Source organism: Emys orbicularis, chromosome 17 (genome assembly GCF_028017835.1).
Source record: "Emys orbicularis isolate rEmyOrb1 chromosome 17, rEmyOrb1.hap1, whole genome shotgun sequence".
Lineage (NCBI taxonomy): Eukaryota > Metazoa > Chordata > Testudines > Emydidae > Emys > Emys orbicularis.
Window position 1 is genome coordinate 10,848,214 of NC_088699.1, and position 19,798 is coordinate 10,868,011.

Genomic DNA, 19,798 nt, shown 5'->3' on the forward strand with positions numbered 1-19,798 from the left:
ATTTTAATTCCTGATAGGATCTAGCAACTTCAGTTATTTAAGGGTAAAGTAAACCCCACATGTGTACATAATTCATAAACATGAATGAGAAACTTAAAGGTACCTATTATGTGGAAATTGTGCACTGCGTTTTTTCCCCTGTAGCATGCAATGATTTACAGGGACAAAGAGGAACTAAAGTTTTGTAAGCAGCATTTTATTTGATTGAGAAAGTGAAACACCCTGCTGAGTATTTAAACTTGTAACAACTCAATTCGCAATCTTCTCCTTTAATAAGCAGTGAATAATCTCAGGGATGGTCCTAAAATGGATCAAAAGTTAAAGCCCTGTTTTTAGACAAAAAGTGAAAGCTACAACACAGGAGTTGGGTTTATGAGTTGATATTACGCTGTTGATCTTTTTCATTGTTTTCAATGTTTTCTGTCAGCTGTCTAATCCTGTGCCTTTCCTGTGATAAGTACAATGATGAGGTTACTGGTTTGGATTGTAAAAGGAATTTATTGGAGGGTTTAGAGGTTCACTGCTGCTTTGTCACTTTCCTTACTAAAATTGGCATTTTTAAAAGAAAACACCTAGTACTACATTCCCAAATAGACAAATAGGATTTTTGTTAAAATGAATGAGAACAGACAGACATTCCAGTGCCACACTAACTTAACGTGCCCAGGAAATCCTAGATGCATTCTTGAAAGTGCAAAATTTATTGTGGTTTAGACATAATCTGAAAATTGATGTTTTATAGCATCTTGCACTTTAGAAGATTAAAAAGCCGTCCTGCTTTTGTGTATGGTGTGACCAATGATGTGCCCAGGGCACTAATTAAAAAGAAAAAAAAGCAAAGCAAAACTAGTTGCTAGCAAGTTCTCCAAGGGCTGTGGAGCACTGTAGTGGTTTGAAAGCTTCGGCTATAGACTCACCAAGCCCAGTCTACTTATACTGTCAGTACCCTGCTTCTCCTGTTTGCCTCCTTCTGTTTTTGTGAACTGCCTGGTAATATCACTCTTAAATAGCTTTTATGAGGAACAAAAGCTATTTAAAAGAAAAAATATATACTTTTTTTGTTGACCGTGGTGGCTTGATAATCCTTTAACAATTTGAAGATTAAAAATTGCTGAATTGAATGAAGGAAAAAGGCACTTAGACTGCTCATTCTCTATCCAGCTGTACATAAAGTCCAGTGTGTTACAAAGAAACGTAGTTACTACAAAGAATAATCTCCATTAGTGGAGAAAAACTACATGTAAAAACAATGGTAGGGAAGAACACTTGGGAGATGGGGGAAGTGAGCTGGATTTACAAGTCACGACTGGATTTAACTGGCCTTTTTATCTTTCCACTGTGTCATGTAAGTAGCTGCTTTCTTGTCCTACCTATCCTTCAGGCTTCCCCCAGTTCATTCTGAAGATAAGTTAGTGAAATCTTCAAGTTTAGAATTTGATCCTGACATTGACATTGACATGAAGGCAAACATCAACTTTTTTCATAAGAACGATGTAGAGATTGCAGTTGGAGAAAACAGTTCCCAAACTGTAGGAGTTAACTGAAGATATGACACAATAATAATAAAATCAGTAAAGGAATGTATATAATACTGCTCTGTGTTTTACAGTAAGATTTGTTGCTCTCAGACTGTGTAAAACAAAATTTATTCATGTTTTCTGCATATTAAAAAAAATCTTATTGTACCAATTGGTAAACTATTAAATGCATATAAAACTAGATGTGGTTTTTGTTTCCTTGGATGCAGGAAGTAAAACTATTTTGATAAAAGCTTCTGTAGATTCACCCTTCAGATTTCACTCCACACTTAAACCCATTCCAACCAGGAAGTGTGGAAATAGTTCAAGTTGATTAGTTAGCTCTAATATTATAAGAGTAGTAACTGAATTACAGAAATGAGAATCTTGGGTTTAAATGATGCAAATTGAAAATTTGACTGACTAGTTCAAGGGAGAGAAGGTGTGTGAGGTAATGTTTCATAGGACCAACTTCTGTTGGTGAGAGAGAAGCTGGTCCAATGAAATGTTACTTCACTCACCTTCTCTTTAATATCCTGGGACTGACACAGATACAACACTGCAAAGTTCAAAGGAAGCTAACTCTTTATTTCCCATTATTTTTAGTTTCTTTACCTCCTAATTTTGTCCTTCCCTATTAAACAAGCATCCGTTGATATAATGCTTTAAATGGAGCACGTCCTTATTTGTCTTCAGTCTTTTTGATGGTGTCAGCACAGCATGGGGATTTAGGTTTATTGAACTGTCCTTCACGATAGTTTTGTAGCAATAGTTCAGAGATACTGCGGTGGCATCTCTCTGCAGCGCTTGCTTGTTTGAGGTCAATTTTTGTCTAAGACTTACCTTATCTAGAGGACGGTTCCCTTCCACAGTTGTCAGTTTCAAGAGTAGAAAATTTTGAGCATAAGCTACATATGCAGCACTCAACCTGGGTTAGAAAGCTCTGAGAAACAATTATGGTAGAAAGGACCCAGTGTGAAGGGCGTCTTGCAGAGCAGGAAAACTACAATGGTTGTTTGACATACACGAAATGAGTAAGACCCCATCAGTGAAGGAGAAGTACCTATGAACCTTTTCAGCTTGATACATGCTACCTGGCAAGCAGCGAAGGCTATTTGTACCAAATCCAGTCTTCTGCATCAGGAAGAGGCTTTGCTTGATACCCTACATTATCAACTGTATGTTGTTTGCAATGGAGATGATCAATATCTTGTGACTGCATGAAGAGGACCTATCAATGGCTCTAGTTGACTATCAAATCACATCCATGTTTGTGTAGGTAAAGAAATGGGCTTTGTGTTAGAATGAAATGAGAGCCATACGGAAGGCCACAGTATTTGTACCTTAATAGCAACTGCTGAACTTAGGGTAAATGTTATAATGAAAGGAAAAGCTTCGGTTTAGCAGAGGGAGTGGGAAGATACAATTGGGCTTTGGCAACCTACTGGCAAGGTCTGTCCTTGCAATACATTTAGTGGATACTGTACTACAGTGAACGATCACTTAAAGGCTTATAGAACTTAGCAATTGCCATACCAGAGTTGCCAGCTATCATGACATTTGGTGTGTTTTCTTGAAGGCACAGCTCCTGGAATCATGTATTGCATGAGCAACTTTGAGCTTTGATGTTAGAAGTTTCTAGCCCTTGTGGGAAAGGCTCAAACAGAAGGCCAAGAAAAAGAACACAGAACTTTATTTTTAGAAATCTTTTGCCGGTCTGACTAATGATTTAGGTTAGATATCAGGACATTTTTCCTAACTCTAAGGATAGTTAAGCACGGGTACAGGTTACCTAGGGAGATCTGGAATCCCAGTTGTGTTTTTGTAAGAACAGGTTAGACAAACACCTGTCAGGGATGGTCTAGATGACCTCTTGAGGTCCCATCCACCCCTACTTTTGTGTCCCCGTTGCTCTAAAACACCCCTATCTGTTCAGTGGGAAGTCTCTCCCCATCCCTTGCGGTCTAATGTCCTAGCGGTAGATAACAAGGGAGTGAATTTGACACTGATAAAAGACATTGTTTCTATTTTTTAGTTCTCAGAATACACCAGTACAGCCTGGACGGTATTAGAAAAAGATGACTTGCCATCCCGGTTTGGAAGGGTTGTCCAAATTGTCCAGCAATGTGCAGCATGCTGTAACTTCTGGATCTTTAGCCGCCTTTGACAAAATTCAGCAGAGTGAGTCAGATTTTTTTTCTTCATCTTTCACTGACGCTCTCCTTGCCTGGCTGTACTAAGACTGTAGACTGAGCCGGGGATGGAACAGATTTCTAGCTGAGATACAGGAGGATGTGAACATTCATTCTGCTGAGGTCTCCTGACTTAGCAGCCATCCTGGGCAGCAGGTTAAACAAGAAAAGGCCTTCTGTAATTTTAAACATGTCAATAATTCCATCCAGGGTGTGAGAGACAGGCAGCAGAAAGAGTGTCAACCGCCCCCCCCCCCCCCCACGCACACTCTTAAGTTTGAAATCCATAATTTGACTTTCCACCTCCCCCATTCTTGGTGGATAGCATAGCTCTACTTTTGAGTGCCTTTTTGAGAGAAGCTTGACAAATACCGAAGAGCATTTCCCAGGACAATTTTCTGTTAAAGCTGAGGGGTAAATGATCAGTATGTCTGAATATTCCAGTGTTTGGGAGGTTTTCAGAATTCATTTTCATGTGTAGTGGGTGGAGGAGTAATTCTCTGCTTTGGGATTTAGTGTTGGAGTCAGAGTAGCCCATTCTTCATTCAGCTGAACGGGAGGGTGGCTGGATTCCACTCTAAACACAGTAGGGGTTAAAATGGTGGCATTTCTGCTCTACTAAAAAGTAGAGTTGCAGCTAATTATGTATCATTGCAGAATATTTATGACATGAACTCAAATCCTGGAAATTCCTTTGGGAAAGGACGCAGTGATGATAAAAATAGGTATCTATTTTTTCATACTCATCAGGAATAATTTCCTCCTCCTGCTTTTGCCAGTTTTCTCTGATGTAGTTCTATTCCCCCACTGGTTCCAACTGACTATATGAAAAGTGACATTCAGTCGTCCCCTTGCCAGCCTGATTAGTGAGTGGATGAAGTTTGTATCTTATTAGTGGGACCATAAAACCAATGTATGTACCACTGCCTGCCATGTGGGCCTGAAGTGGGTGACAGGAGTCTGGATTTGGGTTAATCAGAATTGATAGAGCAACATTCTCGGGGATAGGTTGCTCATTCTTTAAGTGACTTACACCACTAAAAGCAGTTGACAAAAATGGAGAGGAAGGATGGTCCTGGTTAGGATGTTAGCCTGGGAGTTTTGACCCCTGGGTTCAGCACCTGGCTCTGGGACAAGTCAAAAAGGGCTGGTCTTCCCTGCAGTGTTGACTGTTCAAGTTAGCCGAGCCTGACTGAGAGCAGTGGTATTGCAGAATGTTTGAGCAGTGGAGTTCTCTGGGCTTTGGTCCCCAATCTGTAAAATGGGGGTAATAGTAATTTCCCAGCACGCAGGGGCTTGTGAGGCGGGAAAGCATGAGTGGGAGGTGCTGACATGACATGGTGATGGTGACAAGATCATGTTTGTTAAAAGTAGCTTTTCCTTGCTAGAAAGTGCAGATAATACCAAGCTGGGAGGGGTTGCAAGTGCTTTGGAGGATAGGATTAAAATTCAGAATGATCTGGACAAACTGTGTGAAGTAAATAGGATGAAATTTAATAAGAACAAATGCAAAGTACTCCCATTAGGAAGGAACCATCAGTTGCACACCTACAAAATGGGAAATGACTGCCTAGGAAGGAGTACTGCAGAAAGGGATCTGGGGGTCATAGTGGACACAAGCTAAATGAGTCAGTGTAATGCTGTTGCCAAAAAAAAAAAAAAAAGCGAATGTCATTCTGGGATGTATTAGCAGGAGTGTTGTAAGCAAGACACAAGAAGTAATTCTTCCACTCTGCTCTGATTAGGCCTCAACTGGAGTAGTGTGTCCAGTTCTGGGTGCCACATTTCAGGAAGGATGTGTACAAATAGAGCATCCAGAAAAGAGCAACAAAAATGATGAAAGGTCTAGAAAACATGACTTGAGGGATGATTGAAAAAAATTGGGTTTTTGTCTGGAAAAGAGAAAACTGAGAGGGGACATAAGTTTTCAAATATGTTAAAAGATTGTTACAAGGAGGAGGAAGAAAAATTGTTTTTCTTAACCTCTAAGGATAGGGCAAGAAGCAATAAGGGTGGTTTAGGTTGGACATTAGGAAAATCTTCCTGTCAGGGTTGTTAAGCAGTGGAATAAATTGTCCAGGGAGGTTGTGGAATCTCCATCATTGGAGATTTTTAACAGCAGGTTGGACAAACACCTGTCAGGGATGGTCTAGATAATTAGTCCACCAGGAGCGCAGGGGACTGGACTAGATGACATCTCAAGGTCCCTTCCAGTTCTATGATTGTGGGAAGGAAAATGCTTTAGCAAAGCCTGCAGGAAATTGAGACCTCCTAAAACCTCAACGACACGACCACTAGGCAGGCAACTGGAGAGGTTGGCAGCACCCAAACGGCTGTTTGAAGCAACATTAACACGGGCTGTTGTATTTCAATCAAGGTGCTTGTGAAAATCATGAAAAGCAGTAGCTCATCAACACTTTTTGATAGATCCATGGTGCTGCTTGAGTGCAAGGTTCCATCAATAACTTAATCAACAGATAAATTAATCTGATGTTTACAGAGGGAGGCCCAGATTTCATTTAAATTCCCCAAGTGTGAGCTGTTCATTTTGCTCTAGCCCATTCAGTCTTGAGCAGTTAAGTTTCATATTAGGCACTGATTGCAAAGGTGGTTCCTTCTGTGCATGTCCCCTCACTCCCAAGAACAAACAAACCACTTGCTACCAAGATCAATGTGTGGCTTACTTTAGAGGTGGAATTTGGAATTGAAAAATTTCTTAATGCTTTAACTGTTGAGGGGGAAGAACAACTTTGATTGTGGTAGTTTAATATTATGGATCAATGTGTGCGGCTCTTTCCTACAGTGTAGGAATAAAAGGAGTGAGATTCTCTGCTGTTAAATCTACAGTTCCCTTTGGAGTGCTGTATTTTTTTTTTTTTTTTTTTGCTCATTTCTTCCACCTCTGTCTATTAACAAACTTATCTCTAATACCCCCCAAAATGAGCAATGTTGTTTAACCCTAGGCAGCACTAACACAGGTGCTGCAATTAGACTAATTAGAATGGATTCTTCTATTTGATTGAACTCAATCAAAACCCCTTGAGATTTGGTGTCTCATATTACAGAACCAGACTTACTGTACTTTCCAAGCCTACATTCTTGTCTGTGTGGTCTGAGGAAACTACCTAAACATCAGCTGGTTGCTCCTGATTGTTTCTTGAAGGCTAGACTCAGATGATGTAATAGAGACACTTAAGTTTACACCCATTCTTTTCCAACTCCTAGTTGAAATACTTTGTGCATTGTCCTGAGGAAATGCCAAATGCCTGAAGTGGGTCCTGCTCCTTGGCCACTGCATTTATTTTAAAAGAAAATATTGACTATGTTGTAGCTTAGGCTGAGGAATTAAGTTTAAAAAACAAACCCAGGCAGCATTTAGCCAGCAAGTGATGCAGTGTTTCTAATGTATTTTATTTTCTGCCTTGCTTCAGCAGGTACCTTTATCACACCTGGTTGCTAAGTGTGAAAGAGCAGGGTCCTGTTCCCACTCCAGAAGGGGAGATCAGAGGTGGGAAGTTGGCTTTTCGGCTCACTCAAGTTTTGCACTTTTCCTGAACAGAGGCTGGAGCTGGTCTGAAAACTGAACTGACTCAAAAGAAGGGCTCAGAGTCTAAAGTCTGAGTCACGAATTTGTAGTCAGAAGTGGAGCCTTTCCACTGACAGGAAAAAAGCTGAAGGAGTCACTTTTTAAAGTGATGGGGAGGAAAAGCCAACATCCTATTGGAGAATCAGAACAAGATTATTTTGAAAAACTGATCAGTTCAAAGCCCATCTCTTCCCTGTAAACTGCTCTAGTGTAAGCTACTCCTGGAGCTGGGTAGAGCATAATTATACCAAGCAGGAAGGAAAATTAACTACTCCTAAGGGTTAGGAACAGGGCTTGAGCATTAATTTTCTTTCATGTTGTGAGACAGATGGGTTACCCCCTAGCACTGCATTGTGGAAGTAGGAGTGGAGTTCAGGTTACTTGTTGCTATTTCATCTATTTTTAATTAGCTTAAAAAAAAAATCCAGTTCCTTCTGTCCTTGGTGTTACCAAAATGTGGAAATCAGGCTAGAGCACAAAACAAGCAGGAGGGGGTGGTGGTAATGATTCAGCTTCTGTATCTGTCTCATCTGCCCTCACCCCTCATGGTGTGTGGTAGGAAATCAATTGAGACTACTCCTCTGCTGCTTCTGTGGCTGTCTAATTCATTTCCCCCACCTACTTGTGAGTGACTCTGCATGTGAAGAATTAATCTATGGAGAGAAGTTTCGCTCCTGAAGCAGTGTGTACCTTACTGAAAGAACTGTGATGAGGAATAGGGGGTAGTGCACCATTGTGTGGCAAAGGAGAGTAGAACCTACTGTTCCAAACCCAGGCCTCTGCTTCACTGTCTCATGTGCAAGCTCCCATGCTGCAAATGGCAGGGAATGACCAGTGAACTGATGCTGTAGCAGACAGACTAGCCTACTCCTTCCTGTGTAGCCTATGAAGATAAACAGTCGACAGCCCATTTGTGTTGAATCCCACCCAAGCAAAGCATAAAGTAGTAAGACTGTTTAAGGGCTTGTCTAAACACAATGGCACAGCTTTAAAAATAAAATCAAAGCTTGATGTGAGTGTATAGACCAGGCCTAACTTGCAAATATTGACTGTTACACAATTGTGGACACTCCACTAAACAGGAACAGACAGTGTCTGACAGACCTGTGGGTGGCTATTTTACAACAGAAAAACTTCAAAAACAGATAGACTGATGAGCTGGAATTGATATGCAAACTAGATCCAAACAATTTAGGATTGAATAAGGACTGGGAATGGCTGAGCCATTACAAACATTGAATCTATCTCCCCTTGTAAGTATTCTCACACTTATCAAACTGTCTGTACTGGGCTATCTTGATTATCACTTCAAAAGTTTTTTTTCCTCTTACTTAATTGGCCTCTCAGAGTTGGTAAGACAACTCCCACCTGTTCATGCTCTCTGTGTTTATATATATATCTCCTCAATATATGTTCCATTCTATATGCATCCGAAGAAGTGGGCTGTAGCCCACAAAAGCTTATGCTCTAATAAATTTGTGTCTCTAAGGTGCCACAAGTACTCTTGTTCTTTTTGTCTCAATCAATTATTTCCTCAGGATCTAGGCCACCTACACCTCCCCCGTGCCAAGAACTGGAGTCTTGGGTGTTATGCAGCTGGTTAAAAGGAACAGAGAGGAGTTAGTGCTTGGTCTAGTTCCTACTCTGCTCTACTTTACCTCTTTCCAAAGAGAGTGGGTGGGTAGAATCCAAACAACTGCCACTTCATCCCAACTGTTTGGATCTCTTCGTTGCTGTTCATGTCCTACCTGTACAGCCAGGTGCAGTATAGACTACATTGCTGGAGTTCACTTACTGTGAAATCATGAGACTGCACTGCGAAAAAGGACACATTGAAGAGGGATGAGAAAAGCAGGGAGTTACCTACCTTGAGAGACAGCTCCATGTGTTCATTAGTCTATAGTTACACACGGGTGCAGGAAGCACTTAATACTTATTACTAAGTACCCTCAACATTAGATATGCAGTCAAAACTCATGTGGATCCTACCAAACTACATTAAGTATTTTAAAGCAATGAAGTTACTTGCTTCATAGCCGTTGCCATGTTTTACAGAGGCAGAATGTCTGTCATTTTGTTAGACCGAGAGTAGGGTCAGGTCAGTTACCTTCTGTACAATTGACATGTAGTTTGACAGGGTGAGAGCAGCTGACCTGCAAGAAGGTGGAGCATGTATGCATTTTTGTTAATGGCCACTGCTCTTGGTATTATGTTTTCAAAGGCAAAGGGAGGAGAGATTCAAGCTGCTTGTGTTGCAAAACAAGCTTTCCTAGGCTCAGGGCAATCTGAACAGAAGGCTGGTGCAAAATCCACAAAGCAGGTGGTTGATTTGTTTTGAGCTTCATTAGAAATGCAGAGGCACTGGGAAAACATGTGCCAAATGCACAATGGGAAAAGAGACATTTGAAGCACTTAAAGGAAAGTATTAGTTCAACTGCCTGAGACACTCACACCCAATTGAAGTTCAGTGGCACTTGGATGACTAACACCTGTGTGCTAATTAATGCTAGGGTTTTCCCAAGAGCTTGAGTGTGTCTTAACCCACCTATGAGTCTTCTGACCTGGTTTACACCATTAGTATTTCCCCTTCTTTGCACTAGTGTGAAGTAGAAGAATCAGCAGCTTTTAGGCAGCATCATCTGTTAAACAAATCCCCAAACTCTGCTTGGATTCAACACAACAAAATTAAACTTCTTAGTAAATTACTTTGCACATTTTATTTAAAAGAGGTTTAATTAATGGACTAGGACTGGAAGACATTACCAAAAAACCCTTGTGTGAAAGCTGTAGTCATTTATTGAATGTTTTTCAGGGGGAGCAAGTTCTTGTGGATCAGAGATGCCTCCTGCTTTGTACATTCCTCTTCCCCCCCCGCCCCAAAGTTACAAAGCCCCAGTATACAGTACAGGAAACCAAGGGTAAAGAGCACAGTGATAGCAGTTGTTTTCCCAGAAGGTCATCAAAAAAGCAATGCAAATTAGCATAGTACTGGTGCTGACAAAGAGACTGGACTCCTTGGGCAGCACGATATGGTTTTGGACTAGCAATCATATCTCACTGTAGGTCTTCATTTACTTGGAAAAGGACATTCAACTCTGTCGGCATACCATGACCTGCAGTGGGTATCACCTCTTTGCCTTGGGACTGCACGGGCAGGAAGCATGCTGTATTTAAGGGGGGCAGGCAAAAAAAAGTCAATATTGTTCATTCATTGGCATCTGCCATGTCAGTAACATCCATTGCCTGCAATGGAAGTTCTGCTGGGAGCAATCTCAACCCAGCATGCAAAAAAAACCCAAAACAAGACATTATCCCTAGCGTTAAGTGCTATGGGATTTTTAGTATTCTTTCAGCCAAAGGGAAAAATGCCTAGTAATTTTAAGTTGTGTAAAGACACATGATTCAAACCTGTAGAAGTTTGCCGATTACCTTACAATTAAAAGATGATTAACTTCTGATGCTCATTCAGCTTTGTATTAAAGCGGCTGCTGGAAGAAGGGCAAACTCCTCTCCCCCAAGCTATTCCAACAGAGGCCAGGTTTAACCCTTCTGTGAATTTCATTTGTACAGTCCACTTTAATGCCAACACTGATCTAGGAGAGGCACTGGGATTTTCCATTGTAAATGGATTAATGACAGGTACCTTTTTTTTTTTTTTAATTTATTTTAAACCCTTACTCTTTGGATGCAATTTCCTAAGTTACTCAGGGTCAAGCAGAGAGCACAGGGGCTGCACAATGACCTATGGATCATGAAATCAGAATGTAAACGGTATGAAAATCCCACGGCCACTCAGACCTGAACAACAAGAGAGAGGCTACAGGACCCAAATGGCTATATCCTAATGTAGCAAAAAGCAGTACCTTTCCCCTCACTCTTCACAGGTTTCAAGCAGTTAGACAAACCAATATGGCTGCTTTTCTCTCCCCCCCCCCCCCCCCCCCCTTAGAGCAGCAATTAATAAAACGGTATTGTTTGGCTTGGAATCCAGGTTTCGAGCTAGAACTGAGCACGAGGATAGGTGTTCTTGCAAAACAGTGTCCCTTAGTCAACATAAAATGACCTGAGAAGTGTCCTACCTCCAGACCATTCATTTGGAATTCAGATATATGTACAAAGTCAAAATGGACTGATGACACACACACACGCGTGGCACGCACACACACACACACATACCCCCGGCCGTGACAGCCACTGGCTGTGCTCACCTAGGATGTTCTTTCGCATGCTGCTGCATCCTGGCCACCTTTCCCCCTTCGCGTGGCGGACACGAGCGCAGTCAGATTCTAGTTCTCAACTTAGTTCTTTGCATTGTGTATTAATTGTACCAGTGCAATAACATTGTCAAAAAAAAGGAGAAGCTGCCCCAGGGGAGTCCAAGACCCTGGTTCAGATTCAGAAAAAGGGGAGGGTTTAATTTTTTTTTTTTTTAAAGCGAAGTACACTTTAAGCAGAGCTCTGTGCTGGGGGGACCTCAGCGGAAGGCATGCTCAGCTCAGCCTCTCTCTCCTCGGAGACTGCATCTTCTGCTTCCAGCTGTTCGCTGCTCTTCACAGCCTCTTGGAGCTGCTGGCGTCGCTGCACCTCTGCTTTAAGGTTCTCCAAGTCCTTTTGGCTAGGGAGGGAGGGAAGCAGAAAGGGGGGGCCTGTATTACAGCCGCTTCAGGAACGTGAGACGAGGAGGGTGAGCATTGTTGGGGAAGCCTCTGGGATTTACCAGCAGCTCTTGAGCCGAGTGCCAGGATTGAGAGTTTCTTGGCTAGTGAAGTCTGGCCCGGCTCAGATCACTGCTCAGCATGGAGGATTGGGGAAGGTTGGGAAGGGATATAAATACCCTGGGCCTTTCCAAGGCTGGATCATTGCATTTGATTTTGTAATTGCCCCACTGGACTAGTCCTATAGGGCAACAGCTCAAATCCTTCCCAGCCCTGAACCGGCCCATCAGTTTGCTCCCATCCAATTATCTCGACAGTGACTTCTTGTAAACTTCCCTATAGATTTATACCAAACACACTTACAGGCCCTGCTTCCTCACCAGTGTCAGATTAATAATCCCTGGGGAACAGGGATTTGCAGAGGCAAACTGATTTTTCCCTCCAACAGCCATGCAGTGGGGCACTGGGACGAGACCAGGGAAAAAGCCCGCCAACGCGTGTAACACTCTACCTGAGTGGAATGAAGAGAATTCCATTGATAATGTTGAGCTGCTCCAGCACGCTCGCCATACTGGGAGCGGTGAACTAGGGTTAAAAATAAATAAATCCAGTCAGTCATTTGTAAGCCACCCTAACGAGCAGAGAGACCTCAGCATTGACTCACTTGATAATACTTCCTTACCTCCTAGGGGGGCGGAAGGATAAATCAGGTGCACCCGGTACATTTGTACTGCACCTAGCGCAATGGGGCCAATCTTAGTTGGTCCCCAGGCACTACTGTAGTAAACCTGATTAACAGTACAATGCTGGAGGCTACAGAAATGCCCATGTAGACCGGAGAGATGGGAGACAGAGCAGGGCAATAGGACTGACTAGCTATATCAATTTTGGGACCAATTACATGGGGGCTTTTTAATTTCAGGGAAGAAGGAGAGATTAAACTTTATGGTCTCTTGGATTTGAGCCATTCCCTCAGAATTTGACAGGAGGGTGGGGATGGGGGGGGGGGGGGGGGAGGGAATTAGCCGTGGTACATCTAAGGATTTGCCTTAGTCCCTGGCCTGAGAGCGTCACCTAATTCGAATTGCGTCCATAATCTTGCTCAAGATGTTTCATTTTAATCTCTCCAATGCTGTAGCTGAAAGGGGGGTGGGGGGGGGGGGGGGGGGGGAAGAGAAGCCACCTGCGATCTGGAAAGCGCAGAGCTGCGGGGCTGTCGACACAAACGCATTCCTCTCATCCCCAGTGGTTCAGTGCCTCTGCAGAACCAGTGGTGGGAGCGGCCAGGAACCCAGCAGTACAGTAGCTACTGCACAGCCAGTCCCAAATAGCACTCTCCGTGTGTGTGTGTGTTTGGGCTTTTCCCAGGCACAGCATGAGAACTTCGCACCTGCAAGGTGCGCGTATAGATAAGAGCAGCTGGTTTTGGAACCAGACTCTTCACACGTTAATTCCTGCAGTGCTGACGGTTGGGCATGGCCCTGCTAGGATATGATATGCCGTCCAGCCTCCTGTCAGGCTAGCTCTGCCAACACAGTTAGGCCGAACGTTTATTTCTGTGGTGCTTGCTTTCCATGGATTTCAAAATGCTTTGCAAAGACCAGGGACCATTTTACAGAGGAAACGGAGACACCAAGAAGTTAACTGACTCGCCTACGGTCAGAGTGAATCAGTGGCAGAGTCAGAACTAAGGCGTTCCAGGCTCCCAGACTCATTTTCAGCGCGTGCCTAATTCTTTTGTATCGATTTTTCCAGCTGGGACTGACCATGTTGCAGAGCAAATCACCCAACCTCCTAAGTTTAGGGGAGATCAGAAGCCAGCAGGTTCCTAGGCCTTTCTTGCAGTTATCTGACCATGAAACCGCCTGAAAAATTCAAAGCCAACAGCATGTGTGTCACATCGGTGCATGAACTAGTGTTACAAATGAAGGTTTCAAAGAGTCAATTTGAAAAAGGCACCCTGCAGTATCGGGTGCTTTCCGACTAGCCCATTTCTGCAAACCTACAAACCAAGACACCTGAGTTTCTCTTGGGGGCAAAAGAAAGTCTTAACTATGAGGTTATGGGTAAGGAATCCAGAAGAACATTGCTAAGCAGGTGGGGTTTTAAAATCCAAGGTTGCACTTGGTCACTTCTGTTTTGGAAGATCCCACCTGCCAAAGCAACCCTGTGCAAGTAAAATGGGGAATACCAGTAGAGTGAGTAATAGCTCCCAAACCAGGAGAAACAAAGTTCACCAATCGCAACTGTTACTGCAGCAAATACACGGCTTTGTGGCAAATACCCAGACTGCCCTAATGAATGCAAGTTACCTTAAGTGGCATAATGTTAGCATTGGATCCATTCTTGTAGATCTCATTCATGGTGCGTTGAAGAGCCACTGCCTGCTGAGTCAGGTATTTCAAGTACTCAGAGCTTTCTTTGGTCTTTTCGTGGTGTTCTCCAAGCTGGCCAGAAATAATAATAAAAAAAAAAAAATTGTATCAGAACAAACCCCGAACTCTGCCTGAATCACAGCATCTACATGGTTATTTGAGACCGTGTAAGATTTCACCTACTGAAACCCACTGAGACTGGATTGTGTCTCACCGTAGAATGAGTGCGGATGACCTGGTATAAAATGCAACCCTGCCTGCAGGCAGCTGCTTATCAAAGCTGCGCACTTGCATCAAGTAGATGCATGTTCTCGCTCAGGTTTAGAGAGGTTTCCTCCACCAGGCCGAGCATGTTGTCAATCAATTGCTTGGCTTCTTTGTCAAACAGGTTTGCCCGAACACGTTGGCAGGTTTGCTGCGTCTCAGCGAGTTCTGCGAGCAAGAGGCTCCCCCCGGCCCAGGACTGGTTTGTGTCTCAGATTTGGAAGGGCGTTATCGAGAGTGAGAAGCGCACTCTGAATCTTGCCACTGCTTTCTCAGATCTTCGTGTTCTGCAGCAGCGATGAAGCCTGGAGGTGTTTCACGCAGACTGACGGGAGACCTTGTGGCAATACTAGGAAAGACTAGCTTTCTAAAGGCACGGGGTAAGACAATCCCCTCCTAACAGTCTAGGAGGAGTTCTCCACCAGCTGTTCGTATGAACAAGCCTCCCCCACGTTGTAAGATGCAGGACGGTTTCAGCACAGGGGCTTCGCACCGGAAAGCCGAATGGGGCAAGCGAAGCAAGCATAGGCCACTGACCTGATTTTTGTAGATTGTGTAGCCTTCCTTTTCATGCTGTAGAGCTGATCGGAATTCTGCTTTACTCTCGTACACTCGGGCTACCAAGTGATGGCTGCAATGGAAAGGAAGAGACATGGATCTAGCTTTAATGAACGCATGGTCAATCAAGGGAGAAAGAGTTCTTCTCTGCTGCAAAGAGGTGCATGCAATGCTCAGTGCTAAGAACACAAGAACGGCCATACGGGTCAGATCAATGGTCCATCTAGCCCAACACTGTGGCCAATGCCACAAAAGGAATTAACAGAACAAGGCAATCATCAAGTGATCGATCCCATCATCCAGTCCCAGCATCTGGCAGTCAGGCTTAAGGACACCTAGAGCACGGGGCTGCATTTCTGACCATCTTGGCTAATAGCCAGTAATGGATCTATCCACCATGACCATAGCTAATTCTTTTTTTTAAGTTTTCACCTTCCCATCATCCCCTGGCAAGGAGTTCCACAGGTTGACTGAACAAGTACTTCCTTTTGTTTATTTTAAATCTGCTGCTACCTCACCATCTCAGCTCAAGGGATGACCAGGGTCAAAGGAGGCGGCAGTGTTAGTGGTTACCCTCTCTCTGGTTAACTCTTCAGATTTATTCCATTCTAGGTTAGGAAATTACGCCTAAAACCTAGCAAAAGTAGATCAAAACCTCATCACTCCAGCCAGAGAAGAAAAGTCACCTCAGACTGGACTTGAGATGATGATTTTTTGGTCACTTTCTGCTGCTTGGGAACAGGAAGCTTGTTTTCTGTTAAATGCCAGTTGTACGTTACGTGCTCAGCACTTCCAGGTAATGCTGAAGGCCATGAGAATATCTAATTGGTCAGGCTTCTCTCCCAGCCAGGTAATTAGAGTAAGAGGAAGCAACCCAGGGGCCTCCCCTTTCTAAAAGGGCATTTTGTTTTCTTGGAAAGCGAACACGTGAATCTCTTAATTAGCCAGCCCTGAGTCAGAATCTTACCAGAAAGACAACTGGCAGCAACAGTGACAGCAAGAGCTGCTGATCCAAGTCACCTGGTTGTTCTCCAGTTGGGAGAGTCACCTTGGCTTGATCTCAGCAGCTTGAACATTCTTGGAATGGACAAAGCTTTCTACATTTGGCTTCATTATTCTAAGGGAGGTTCTGGATCTCAGTGCACATCCTAGTCCCATGGAGGCATGCAGGAAGATGTTCTCTGCAGAATTTGTACCCATCAATTGTTGGAAAACAAATCAGACTCGTGTGGGTGCTTCAGAAGATTTCTCTTCATCCTGACGAAGTGCAGATGGCTGCAGCGTGGGGGTGGCAATTCCGAGTGGGACAATGCCCACTGGCCAGTTTTTCAAGGGAGATGTCTGTAGCAATAGGTATTTACCCCACGATTTTAGGATCTGATCCTAAGAGGTGCCGAATGCTCTCAGCACCCACTGGAGTCACAAAAAAACACTTCATAGGATCAAGTCCTTAACGGTGAAAGACAAACACAAACGATCTCTGTCTCTAAGCTAGTTCAGCAAGACCAACCACCAGGGGCTTTCCAACATCTCAGTCCCAAAAGTACTGATGATATTTACCCCTCTCCTCCCAGCCTTCACTTACTGTTTGCATTCTTACACAGTAAGCAGGGATCTTACTATGTTTGTGGACAACACCTAGCACCTATTGTGGTAGGTCCTACATGTAAATAATTCTAGACCCATGATTCTCAACCTTTCGAAGTAGCTATCCCAGACTCAGACGAATCAAGCATCGCTGCCTTCCAACTGAACTGGGCGGTCGAGCTCACGTTGCAGCAGTCAAATGGTTGGGGGAAAAGAACGACATGAAAGAATGGAGGCTTGCACACAGCTGACCAGGGACAGCACTCATAAGCCAGAGTGGGGCCCAATTCCAGATGCGACGAGGGTAGATTCACAGTCCGACTTTCCTATACAGCGTCACACCCCCCAAACACAAACTTCAACCCATTTCCCCAGACCGCGCCGCCGTACCTCAGTGCAACCTTCAGAGACTTGGAGCCGTGATACTTGGAGTTGATCGCTAGAGCATTCTCCAGGAATCGGAGGGACAGGTCGTATTCCATAACCCCGTGAAGCACCAAACCAATGTTGTTCTAAGAGCAATCACCATACACAGGTCAGAAAACAAGAGGGAGTTCACAGGTCAGAGAACAAGAGGGAGTTTCAAAAGGTGACTCCTGACTAAGCCTTTCGAGCTAAAGACACAGAGAAATTTGTGGGCCTGTTATTTTTATTAGCTCTTTGTCGAGGGCCCCACAGAGATCAGGGCCCCATTGCACTAGGCACTGTGCACACACAACTACAGACAAACTGTGCTCCAAAGAGCTCTGAGCAAGGCAGACAGAGGGGGTGAGAATGGAAGTACCCGCATTTTACGTACAGGCAGATTAAGTGACTTGCCCAAGGTCACACAGGAAGTCTATGGCAGAGCCGGGAACTGACCCCACATCTCCTGAGTCCTAGTCCAGTGCCTTAGCCACAAGACCACCCTTCCTCTCTACAGAACTACTATCTATGCGTCAGCAAGCTTGTTCCTTTCCCCATAGTGGGAAAGTAGGAGCAATAACGCACGTTGGAAGGGATGGAGAGACATTTCCCTATTGACGGGATTAAAATAAGTGAACAAGCTTGACGGAGCCTAGACAAGGAGTTTACTCAGAAAGATCACTTACGTCTAAGAGTGCCATTTCTGGGTGGTCTTCTCCAAATACCAACAGCATGAGGTAGCGTGCGCGGTACAGCAAGTTTAATGCTGTGGAGAGTTGGCTGTTGGCAAAGCAATACAAAGCAAGGTGCATCTACAGTATAAGAAACATTCAGAAGGTTAAAAATGTGGCATCACATCCTCAGTACAAATAAACCAGTCTCCCTCCCACCTGCCCCCCTTTTGTTTGGGGCACTGAGAAAAGCACTGCCTTTAAGAATAAAAATAATTCAGGTTATAACCATTAGGAAGAGTTACTCATCTACTAGTCAACTTAAAGAAGCCTGATATGCCGTGTGAGACATAGTGCTGAGATACGGCTGTGTTAATATTATATATATATATATATTTTGGGGGGGGGAGGTTTAGGTTGGATATTAGGAAAAACTTTTTCACTAGGAGGGTGGTGAAGCACTGGAATGGGTTACCTAGGGAGGTGGTGGAATCTCCTTCCTTAGAGGTTTTTAAGGTCAGGCTTGACAAAGCCCTGGCTGGGATGATTTAGTTGGGAACTGGTCCTGCTTTGAGCAGGGGGTTGGACTAGATGACCTCCTGAGGTCCCTTCCAACCCTGATATTCTATGATTCTAGGTCAGTAGCTTCAGAAGGTATTTCAAAGTTGACCAGCATGTATGATATCCCAACCGTTACACAGAATTTTACAAAATTGGGATGGGGGGGGGGGGGCCTATATATATATATATATATATATATATATATAAAAAATGTGCATATAATATAAATATCTGGCAAACCAGAGCAAAAGTGTCTCACACACAGCAAGACAAATATAAATCAGAAAAAACAAGACTTTTGTATTATCTTATGGTTGAGCTATTAATTTACATCATCGTAAGCCTTGGTGACATTTCAGTGTGAGCAACTGCAGGATTGGATTTTCGGAGAGAAGCTTTGAATACAGCCTTCTACAGAACGACAGGGCCACACTGACAGCGTGAGGTTAGTGGGGGTGAATCCATTTCAATCTCTCTCTTCCCGTGATTGCTATAAGTGGGGTTTTTTTTGCGTGCATATAAAGTATGAGCTTAAGGGCCTGCTTTTCAGGACTTCACTTTTAACTCTTAGGATTCACTGCCGCCCTGAATGAACAGAGACTCACTTTTCCACACATCTAGTTCCTAGCAATAAAGACACCTAAAGAAAAGAAATGCCCCCAAGAAAGCATGCAGCATGGGAAGAACAGGTTTACCAAGAGACTGCTTTACAAAGTTAAGGAGGCTGCAGCTGTTTTGCAAATGTGGGCATAAACGTAAGTCGCACAGACATCAGGTGCGAACACTCCATGCACTGTTCTCTCTTTATACTCACGTATTCTTGGATTGTGTTGGGATGCTCAATGCCCAGGACCCTCTCGCTCATTAGCGCCGCTTTCTGTTGATTACTTAAGGCCTATGAAAGAATGACAAACAGGAGGATGTAGCAAATTCTGAGGCTTACGTCTCAAGAGATACTTGGGTGGGAACAGAAGAGAGGAAGGTGTCTTGATTTCCAGCCTCTCTCTCAAGAAACGAAGGATGCTCAGCAACAGTTTCCATTCATTTTTGGACTTCAGCAAGAGAAATGCCTTCCAGCAACTCACTGAGAAGTCTGGGTGAGTTGTGCCAGGGCACAGCTAGGTTTGCCTCTTGGTAACTCTTCTGCCTTGGCAAGTGGGAGACCCAGATTTCATTTCCATTGGGAGTCAAAGGATATCCTATTCTCTGTTCCTGGGGTGCACTCTGATAGCCCAAACCTGAAGGGCTGTTAATCCCAACACTCCTCAGCCCAAATGAGCCAGCAAGCAGGTCATTGCTGGGGAGGAGGACACATGTTCTGGGTACTAGATAAGAGAGCCTTCAATAGGAGACAAGGAGAAACCAATGACCTCCAGTGAGGACTACGGGTAAGGTAACAGAATCCAAGTGGGCTTCTCATCAGGATG

General features: G+C 43.8%; 1 protein-coding gene across 1 annotated transcript in view; it reads right to left on the reverse strand.

Moving 5' to 3' along the window:
- Nucleotides 1–10,070: 10,070 nt before the first annotated feature.
- Nucleotides 10,071–19,798, reverse strand: part of CLUH (clustered mitochondria homolog) — a 33,896-nt gene continuing 24,168 nt past the window's right edge. The window contains exons 19-25 of the mRNA XM_065418063.1: nt 19,186–19,266; nt 17,826–17,951; nt 17,125–17,246; nt 15,127–15,220; nt 14,263–14,397; nt 12,462–12,535; nt 10,071–11,910 (exon numbers count right to left, since the gene is read on the reverse strand). Coding sequence (XP_065274135.1) covers nt 11,742–11,910; nt 12,462–12,535; nt 14,263–14,397; nt 15,127–15,220; nt 17,125–17,246; nt 17,826–17,951; nt 19,186–19,266 — 801 coding nt within the window. The 3' untranslated portion in view covers nt 10,071–11,741. The remainder of the gene's footprint in view (nt 11,911–12,461; nt 12,536–14,262; nt 14,398–15,126; nt 15,221–17,124; nt 17,247–17,825; nt 17,952–19,185; nt 19,267–19,798) is intronic.